The sequence below is a fragment of the Limulus polyphemus genome, unplaced genomic scaffold (genome assembly GCF_000517525.1).
Source record: "Limulus polyphemus unplaced genomic scaffold, Limulus_polyphemus-2.1.2 Scaffold419, whole genome shotgun sequence".
Lineage (NCBI taxonomy): Eukaryota > Metazoa > Arthropoda > Merostomata > Xiphosura > Limulidae > Limulus > Limulus polyphemus.
In genome coordinates, this window is record NW_013666029.1 from 385,112 (window position 1) to 396,459 (window position 11,348).

At 33.3% G+C, this 11,348-nt stretch overlaps 1 protein-coding gene across 2 annotated transcripts in view; it reads right to left on the reverse strand.

Annotated features, from left to right (window-relative positions):
* The window catches only part of LOC111083005 (neuropathy target esterase sws-like), an 83,031-nt gene that overhangs the window by 51,533 nt on the left and 20,150 nt on the right, over positions 1–11,348 (reverse strand). For both annotated transcript variants that reach the window (XM_022384275.1, XM_022384274.1), the window contains exons 6-10: positions 10,429–10,560; positions 9,951–10,074; positions 9,531–9,580; positions 2,686–2,749; positions 1,401–1,473 (exon numbers count right to left, since the gene is read on the reverse strand). In XM_022384275.1, coding sequence (XP_022239983.1) covers positions 1,401–1,473; positions 2,686–2,749; positions 9,531–9,580; positions 9,951–10,074; positions 10,429–10,560 — 443 coding nt within the window. The remainder of the gene's footprint in view (positions 1–1,400; positions 1,474–2,685; positions 2,750–9,530; positions 9,581–9,950; positions 10,075–10,428; positions 10,561–11,348) is intronic.

Sequence of the window (11,348 nt, forward strand, 5' to 3'; positions counted from 1 at the left end):
TAAGTGCATTACAATCTATAATATAAAAACTAAGGTTAACTCTCTTTGAAACGTGACAGCAAGAAAAAAGAAGATCAATTAAGTATTTTATTATTATTTTTCATGTATATTCTTTATGTATAATTATAAAAGTAACTAAAATGTAAAAATTGGGATCTTTTTAGGTTTGTCAAGATTAGATTAGGTAAAATAAATAATAATAATATTACAATAAAAATGTTTCATGAGACACACAAGCAAGCAGCTCGTGGGTAATGTAATTCATTATCATAATGTGAGTTGCATGTTCCTCGAGTGATTTACAGCTTATAATGGAGCAGATAGTAGTAAGACATGATATATGTATACTGTTACGAACTTAGAGCTACTTAGGATAAATGAATGTAGTTTCATGTTACAATTTGAAGTCGTTCAGGAAAGAAAAAAAGGGTAATTTAGGTTTATTTCGATTTTTGTTTTGGTGGTTATGAGGTCGGTTGAATTGACCGATCCTGTTTTGAGATAGGGTAGTGAAAATAACAGATAATGCATTTAGGAGTTTTTAGGGATTACACAAAGGAAATTTGAGATGAGGAAAAGTATTTTTAATTTTAACATGAAAATTACTTTGCACATAGACTATTCAAAACAAATACTCAATATACTCATGGACAAATCTTTATTTTATTTTATTAAAATACTTCACTAAAAAAGATGATTTTTGTATGTGAAAGACTTATAATATTAACTGAAAGACTGCCAAATGTTGTGAAGATATACACACTATATTGAAAGTTAGAAGTATTAAATGTATAAAGACTTTAATAAGAGGTCCATCAACACGGGTCAAACTGATTATGCAGGTTTTGGAATTGATTTTTTATGAGATGCAAAATTGACAATTATGATAATATTATGAGGAAATATAAATTATTCATGCTCTTGTCAATTAATAACATGATTGTTTCCAGTAGGTTAGTAAGTTTTGTTATAAAGTTTTTAACTGTTTCATAGTCAAAGTGTTGTCTATATAACTATCTTTACTACTACAGCCAATAAAAAAAGTGAATTTTATTTTAAAGAGGAATGTACAAAGTTACTTTGTGCACAAATTTATGTTTTTAATTACTCTTCACTGTTAGAATAATTAAAAACACTTTATTAAAAATAATGATATTATATACTTCTCCATAATAATGGTGAAAAAAAAAACGTTTACAAAATTCCCAACTATAAAAAGCATTAAAGTTGTATCAATCAATGAATTAGCTAGGTTGTTAAGAACTAACACAACTTGAAACTGTAGTTTTCATTTAGCCATGACATGATCTTCATTACCTAATAGATTAATATTTTATTTTACTATTAATCAATTAATAAAATGCATCTTTATCATTATTACTATGAAAATCATTATCTACCTGATATTGTTTCCCCTTTCTGCAAAGTCCCAAGAATACGATGTCCTAGAAGTTTTATAAGCCGAGTGACAACCTGGCAAGTTATGATATAGCATTTGTTAATAAGTACTGGTGTGTGAAGAAGAATTGAAACACTTTAGTTTCTTAAGCTAGTACTAAAGAAAACTTAAAATATTCTCTGAAAATATCATATTTGAACAAACAGCAATAATGTTGCTGAGATGAAACCAAGTTTGGAACAGCCAGTGTAGGAGCTAAATAAACGTTTTAAAAGTCATTCCACCCACTGAAATAATACAGCTAAAAATAAAAACCTAACACAATTGAGCAATTTCTATACACAAGTATATTTTTGCATGTGCTTAACCTTTGAGCTACATTCACCAAAAGTTAATAAACTGGTCTTGAGGTTACTCAATCTTTGTACCAAATTTGATCAAAATTAGATGAAGCCTTTTGGAGTTATGTGGCTGACCTACAATGTGATCTTAACATCGACCTAATTATAGTGTTCGCACACATATAGGAAAGAAAACAATACACCCATCATATACATACTCAGAAAGTACAATACTCAAAACTTGTTCTGTGGTTCAATGTGCTTCATTTTAGAGTAATATTTTAAAAGTAGATAAATATACCCATTGTGAGCTTCCACTTTAGTTTCCTTACATTTTTCTAATTAAACTTGTAGAATCTATGTAATCAGTAAAATAATAACTTGTCAACTAAATTCTACTAATGTACTGATTGTTAGAAAGTTTATCTTGTAATTCAAATAAATTTGAAATATCAAATAATGGTACATTTTCTCATTTCTTTCTTTGTACTACTTCATTTATGTAAAAAGTTTGGCAAATTTACTTTTGAGAATGATCCTTTATAAACAAGAGAGCTCACACGATCAGTTTACAAATAAGATCTGTTTTCATGCCGAGTTTATAAAGAAGAACCATTCTAATAATAAGATTACAAATAAGTACCATTACCATGTTGAGTTACTACACGAGAATTATTTTAAAGTAAGTTTATAAACAAGAAATATTCTCACGTTGTATTTGATAACAAGTACCATTACAATATTAAGTTAATACACAAGAACCATATACATGTTGAGCGTAAGTACAAGAATTGTTCCCAATTTGGTGAAACTGGCTGCCAACATTAGCAGCAGGTATGTGTAACTATGAATACAGTCACAGTAACTAAACTAGGCAAAGAAGAACTATTAAACTTAGTATATTTTTTTACTGAAGTATAAGAAATAATATAGTAATCAACTCACCACAGGATACTTTATCTTGATAGCATTCAATAAACCTTCAGGAAGTTTAGCCAACTCAGAATCTCTGAAAAAATTAAAAATATGTTTGATGAACTATAAAAATGCAGAAATATCAAATTAAAAAAAAACTCTTTAGTGACATACCAAACAAATTTCAATAACAAAATGTTAAAACAATTTCATTAAACTAACTGGTTAAAAAACCTGTCAAATATTTCGACACAGTGGCTACTTTGGTACAATTTGTTACTAAAAAAAAAGATCTTTAATATTATCTACCCATACTTTTTAACAGTCATTTATAATTAAGAAATATTTTCTTAAATAAATAAAGCATATTATAAACTAAGAACTATATTCCTTAACATTTGTGTGCAAAGTATACTGCAAACTTTATAAGAACTGTATAAAAAAACAAAGTAACAGCCTAGGACAGTCAATCTCCTCTCATGAGAATCACCATTAAACTTGCATTTCTCCTACAAAGCATAGTGACTTATTATAACATTATTTTTTTTTGCCAACATTCACAAGTTCTTAGAATAAATGCCTGTTATTACTGACATCCTACTTAAGATATACTGAATCAAATATTAGAACTTTTTTTAAGACTTGTGTCTATCTCTGGCAATACTGTCTTCACATTGAGTAACTTTACTAGACTTGTTTGAAAAATATTAGCTATCTACTTCATATTAGTGATGAAATGTAAATTAAAATACTCTTTTAAAAATTCCAAACACTGCCAAACCTATGAGCAATGCCATATTAAGGTCATATCTGAAGCACAGTGGTAAAACTAATAATGCTTACTGACTGAATAGTAAATGATTACTTTGTAATACTTTTATAATTTTAATAGAGTAAAAATTGGTAATTTTATTTAGTATTCAGAAATTTCCACTTTGTATGTAATTTTTTTTTATCCAGTGATATTTCTTTTTTATTATTCCATCATAGCTCCTGTTACTACATTTTCAATTTAAGATTTGGTTCTTCAAACCAAAATAAACTAATTTTAATGTAGTAAACTTTCGGTTTAATTAAAACAATGCCATATTTTTGATAATATGATGAGCAACCTTTATTTCATGTATTCAGTTTAAATTTGTTTATACTTGGAACTATGTAAGTATTGATTTAAAAAGGATTTTATGAATTCATTCACTATCTTTATTTAACTCTATGATCTACACACAAATATATATACCCAGCATTTATGCATCGTACCATTGCAACTCATTCAGTACTTTGCATGTGCATTATATGAGAATTAGGTGCTGTGTTTCTGACAAAAGTTCAACTAGACATCTAACCTATATAAAAGCCAGTGTGTCACATCACACTTAATTTCTTGAAATAGGTGGAGCCATAAAAGCCAAAATGCATTTATCCACATAGAATAGTTTGATTACTGTCTTCCCATTATGATTTAGTGAGGGGGATGCAAGTGGGGCCATGAGGGGGAGATGTCATGAAACCTTATAAGTGTAGTGAGTGTCGGCATAATAAGCCTAAAGTAAAGACGTAGTGTGAGATCACCTAGCCGAGAGCCAAGTGCATAAAATTTACCATGAAAGTAAAAATATTGATTAAATTTGAAACTTAAATCATTTCTGAATTAAACTATTTTCTGTTATATCACCAATGTTTTTAATAAAAAACAAACCTCTTTAATCAATGGAGACTCTAAAATTAAGAATCAGCAAATATTTTTCCAGTTTTGTTGTATATATACATTTTATTTTATACTTTCAGTACATAGACAAATAGCCATATTATGTTATACTTTTTTGTTGCTAAGCAACATGACATAAAAGCCATTGTGGGAATATAGTGTTACAAAAACACACTGGCTTTTCTATATATTAGAAGTTGTTAATTTAACTGACTTTTACCGATAATTATCCTATGAATATACCACGAATTCACTTCATGAATGATCTTAGTTTTGATTGACTCACAAAGGCATTTACCGACATCTAACTGCCTCGACTGCACTTTTCTGTCTCTTTTGTAGGTCAAGCTTGATTTCATAAAATTAATTCCAGTTAGCTATGAAATGTGAGTTAAGGGTGGCAGTACTTGCCCTGTCATTTTTGACGGCCTATACACTAGTCTATATAAGAAGTAAAGTTACTGTAAATCTGGTGTCACATGTTGTTATGAAGAATTGACAGAACCAATTTTGATTAAATTTGGTAGAAGAACTCAGATGACTCCCCTCACCCCATAGCCAAAGTACAAATTACAAAGAATAAGCAATCACACAAACAGTTACAGTTTGCAGCCATTTCTGTGTTACTTCCTTAATGCTCTGATATCATGAATTATTGTGAGAAACTGATTGAACAACTTAGATGGAGTACGGTAGAGAAACTCAGGTACCCACCACCAATAAATCAAGTTGCAATGAATAAGCAGTTGAAAAAACAGTTTTGAGTTTGGCAGACTTTAACTTTACTGCTTTAATGCTGCAAGCAAGGGCTTAACTGAGCAAAGTGGTAAGCAGCAAGATATGTGAAGTTGACAACAAACAAAAGTGACATTTATAGCACATGTAGTGCAAGTACCTTTGCTATGGACAAACAGACCATGTGTTATGGTTCAAAATAGTGGAAAGGGCAATGTTAACGTTTTCCTAATCTAAAGTATTTCCAATAGAAACTCACTTCCTTACACAAAATAACTTGGTCCCTCGTGCATCTGCCACTAGCCTTGAGCTAAGTCCCATCTAAATTGATGTGTTTAGTGTGAACTGTACTGGTGCATGGCATCATGCAACAATAGCCCTCCACCAATAGGAGGGTGACACAACCTCCTTACACAGTAACTCCCTGTAAAGCGTCTGAATAACTTCATTCTTATATGAGACAAGAAGAAAGTTCACTAGAAGTGAGTAAGTTGGGTGGGAATGTGAGAAAAGGTGATTATCTACTGGAAAATGTTAACATCTGAGATGATAACTCACCTCGACACACAGAATAACTAGAATCCCAAGTGAAAATGGAGGAAAGGTCAGTGCAAAGTTAAACCAAGATGAGTTCCCTTCAGAAAGTGCTTGAAGGGAAAGACCATGGAAAGTGACACCTGATGGCAGGGGTTCCATAAAGGTACACACCCATGGGGGACTGCATCTTATCTCAACCAGAATATATTCTTTGCCCAGAATATAGAAGAGGAGAGACAAAGAAGCCCCAAGTGTCACAATGATGAGCAGCATGAGAACACGACCATCTCAGCACCTGCACACAAGCCATTATATCTAATGTGTTTAGGGTGCAATCAGACTGTGTGTTCACCTTAACTCATCTGAACAGACAGAAAAACCAATTTTTAAAAGCCATCAAGCAAGAGCTAAAGAAGTGTACAGTCACTTCCTTGGTGCTGGTTATTTCCATAATAGTCCATAGAATGGTATGGTGTGGATTGAGCAATGGAGTAATTTCATATACCCTGAGGATACTTCTAGTGGTCTTGCAGTACATCCCAACTCTACAGTGGGCACTGGTAAGGCCTGGGTGGATGGTTTGAATGCTTTCCATGACCCCTGGCCTGATACAGATTATTGGAAAATAAGCATGCCCTGAAAGGTAACATCAGCCATCTGGGGGGTACTGTCAGACCGAAATGGAAAGAAAAAACAAACAAAAACATACTCATAGTACTTATAGTATTTTGGCACTTGTGTATAAAGTTAAAATCATAAATGATATTCAATGTTAAATTGGTACACAATTAAAATATTTTATTTAGGCCTATCTATGGCCTTCAAAAAGTTGACGACTGTACATGTTTCAACGTTACAGCATCATCCTATAGCTATAAATACTTTGGCAATTGTCTTGTAATTCACTCCTGAGGATGACATTGTAAAGTCGAAACATGTATAGTCGTCAACATTTTGAAGGGCATAGATAGGCCTAAATAAAATGTTTTTAATTGTGTACCAGTTTAACATTGAATATTATTTATGATTTTAAAAACATACTCATCCCAAAGATAATGGGTCGATTGAAGAATGGTGAACAGAGGGAGAGGAAAACGGTCAGATGATGAAAATAATGATCAACAAATGTTTGTGGAGTTGTCCCCATACCCGTTTGGAAGATCTTGTCCAAGGGCCAGCAAAAATAAGAAGCAAGAGAATGGGACAGGTGAGGAATCTGATACAATGAAATATGAGAGAGCCTGCAAGCATCCATGAAAGAATAAACCAACAGGACAGACCCATCCAATAACGGAAGAAGATGAGAAGTCACTAGACAAAGATGGGTTCCAGGATAGAAAGAGATGATGATGACAGGGAACCCTAAATGGAAAAGTTCATGCCAAGTAACACTGAACAGTCCAAACTAGACAGAGGAGCTGATCCAGGTCTGAAAATGCACAGATGTAAGAAATAGAGGGAAGGGAGATAGGAGAGAAAATACAGTCACCCTCCTGAGTGGCTGAAATCGTAAGAAGAAAAAACTGTTATGGGTATAGGAGTTAATAAGTGCAGTGGAATAGTATGCAAGATGCATAAAGAGCATAGATATCTGAATGAAAGCGACAATAGGTGAGAAGAAGAAGGAAGTAAATCTTAAGAAAAAGGTGGTATAAAGAGCAAGTCAAAGGCTTGAACGGGGCACATGTAAGAGTGTAACATCACAGTTAGATCTCAGCTTGGCATGGGAACCAGGTTAGGGGGGTCAGTGAAAATGGAAAAAATCAGAAGAAAGTACAGAGGACTGGAGAAGAAAATACCATATGGTAACAGAAAAGGCTAAATGTAGTGGATAAGGCTGTCTGATAACCAGCAATGGTGGAGACTGACAAACCATGGTCCAACAACCAAGTGAAAAAACAAAAAGGTGCCTCACAGTAGGACAGCCAGGAGAAAGGGAGCAGCAGGTGTACCAATGACAAAAATCTACTATTTCTGTTGATAGACAGACAAAGTGTAAGGAAGACAGGAATTGGAAAAGAAGGTTACACAATTGGAGAGTATGGCTCTTCAGGTGGTGGACCAGACAAATCCCACATATGAAAATGAAGGGATGATACCCTTGGATGAAAGAGAGTTACATAAAGCTGAAGCAATAGAGAGGGGATATTGGGTAAAGGAAGAGGAGGGTCTGGACGGCAATCAACAAAGTAGAAGAAACCAAGCTGAGATGGCCAAAGAGGTACCACCAAAAGGGCAAGGAGTGTCATGCATCAAGGCAAACACCCAAGGGAGGAGTCTAAGAGGAGGATAGACATACAGAAAAAGGTGAGACCAGTTCTGGCTGAGAGCATCAACAACCACAGCCAAAGGATGAGGAATTGGGAACCAGAAGAGAGGAATGGCAAAGGCATTTATGAGGAGCATGCCCAACAGAGAGCAAACTCATTGAAAAACCTGGGAGTGGAGAGAACACTCCATGGGCAGAACATTGTCCAGCTAAGAGAGACAATCTGTTACCAGGTTCAAAGCCCCAGGCACATGATAAACAGGTGCCCTTTTGATTGTTCATATAAGAAACAACTGTGTAATTGTCAGAATGGATCATGATTAAGTGATCCACTAGAAGAGGCAGGATACTGGAACATGCCCCAAAAAAATGTGAGATGATCAAGCACATTGATGTAGAGTGAACTCTCCTCCTGTGCCCAAATGCCAGAAGTCACATTATCATTCAGAGATGCACCCCAACCAAAGACAGATGCATCTGTGAAGATATGGTAATCCAATCAGTGATGTGGTAAGGGAATGCCAATCATGGAAGTGGCACAACCTAGCTACCAAGTCAATTTCTCAAAAAGAGGACAATGGATCCCAAGAAAGATTCCATTGATCTTACAAGGTCTACTGTAGGAGGCACCTGCGTGTGAAACCCAAGGGAATAAAGCTTGAACTGGAAGTGAAACTGACACTTCTCTATACAGAAAACAATGTAATATAATACATCATTTGATAGAGTATAACACTGACTTTCTATTGGTTATAAATAATAAGGCAGTGAACATCAGACAGAACTATTAACAATTTCTGAAAGATAGGATGTGATGTGGGCATGACAAGAGGGATCTGATTTTCTATTTAATGGCTCTGTAACCAAATAAGATTGAATACTATAAAAATTATGCTTTGCCTGAGCAATGTTATAATTAGAGAAGAGGGGATGTCTAGAGATAAAATGTCACAATTTTCATACTATTGGAATAAAGAATTTAAAAATTATAAACTATTAAAATATGGATAATTGGCTACATTTTTATGCTATAGTTATTGATATACCATGATAATAAAGTAGTTTAATTAAACTTTGAATATAACTCACTTAAACCTTGTGACGTGCACAAAAGGATGCTTGTAGCAAGAGGGTTAAAATGTGACATCTTTCACGAAAAATAAAGACGTAGTTTCTAATAACATGATCAATCCTTGGCCTACAGTTCTACAAGTTCTAAAAAATCAATGAAACTTGTTGAAAAATTGTGTATCTCTGCGAACTTACAATGCTAGAAACCGGGTTTTTGATGTCCGTGGTGGACAGAGCACAGATAGCCCATTGTGTAGCTTTGTGCTTAACTTCAAACAAACAAACACCTACTACAAAATGGTAATGCTCTTTGGTTATTAAACCACATGTTCATGATTTAGTATAACTATGATCATATTTTTTATAAATGTGGAGGTTGTAAGATACATTACAATTAAAAATAAAGACATCCTTACAGAATTCCTCAGGTATGCATCAACTGTGAAAGCTGAACACAAATTATAAACTTTACATTAATTCTGTGCTTATGAGAGAAAAAAATAACTAACACAATAACTTTCTAACAGAAATAAGACAACTTGATAAGTTTTTTACCTTACAGCCATTACAGTTGTTGCTCTTGCTGTTTGAGTTAGTACCTCAACCTGCATAAAAGTTAAAACAAAGTTATGCTTAAAGTCAATCTGATTATTACTGACATGCATAGAAAAGAATACTGGTTTAAAAAATAGAATGAACATGGTTTCATGTGTTTTGTTTTAATTTCCATTTACAGTTGAACATAATTGTGGAGCTTTTCCTAACAAAAGAAAAATAGTAGTAACAACAGTAGGTTATATAATTTCAAAACTAGTTCTCTTACTTGAGAGTTTGATATAAAGTAACTTAAGAAACTGACTGTGATTCTATTAAATAAGACCATCTCAACACTCAACAATTGGAGATAATACTTATCAAAATTAGATTAGTAACTGTTACAAATTAGAATATTTTGGCATTGTAAAAAAAACTCACAATTCCAACAAGATCACCTCTGCCATATTCACCAGCCAGTTCCTTCTTTCCATCTTGTCGGGTCAGTACAGACCTCAGTCGTCCACTTAGAACAATGTACATGCAATCTGATATATCATCTTGCCTGAAAATATTAACCATTAGCAATGTAGTAAACCATAAAAGAAGAAATACAAGAATAAAGAACACCAGGATTTCACTTATCAAGAACAAACTGCCAGCTGAGAGGGAGAGAGAATTAAAACTAGGAAACGACTAAGAGAGTTAGTTTTTTTTTCACCAACATATAAAGTGGTATAAGATAGAAAAAAGAGATACATAAAGAGTATTACATTACTTCTTTTAAAGTCAGTTTATGGTCAAAAAGTCTATATATAAGATATAGGGTAACATCACAAAATCCATCAAAGTACCAATGAATCGAGTTTATTCACAGTTTGACACATCTCACTTTTGTAAGTTTCATATAAAACCTTACCTATATAGGGCTCTACCAGATTCCACATTCATCCAATCAAGAGCAAAGTCTATCTGTCGAACAAATGACGACAGTCTAACAATTATAGTGTGAACCAGGTTCAGGACAGCTAAAGGTCTCTGTCGGAGGATTCTAGCAGACAAAAAGAGAAAAAATTCCAAAGTGTTCAAAACTACTTCCTTACAGAATTCTATTCACAAACTGAAATTTGCTGTTCTATTATCTGACATAGGTTTCTGTACCACCAACAGAAACATATGATATGTTAATAGTTTACTGCATAATTCTACATCCATACAATAAACACAGCAAAACACACACATACACATAGAAAATAACAACTAAGAAAAGTACATATATCGCTATATTTTAGCAATATAAACAGATAGCACTTTCCAAATGTTAGTTGTATTTTAATATTTTTAGTATCACTGTAATAAATAATTACAGGGCTCAAAATTAGCAGGGGCCTACACCCAATGGCCCCCAAAAATCCCAGCAGGCCCATAAAAAGTGTCTGCTAGGTAGCCCGTGTGGCCTTTTAAAATCAAAAGAGCCATTAAAAGTTTGATTCTACACAAATTGATCTGAGCATTTCTTAACTGAGCAGAACTTATGACAAAACATGAATGGGTATTCCCAAATTTACGAACACTCATCAGTCATGTACAATCCACAAACATTGTCACTATGAATTCCTGTGTATTCAAAGTAAATGCATTTTCATTAATAAGAAAGCCATCACTTTGTCCAATATTCAATCTTTTTGTATCAGTGTAATGGAATTTATATACAAAATTTCATTTATAAAATTTGAAATATAATGATTATTTAAACTTGTTATAAAGGTGACTACTGTTTTTAATCACAATGCTATTTTTAACTTTTATATATGACACCAAGCCTGCATCAAGGTTCAC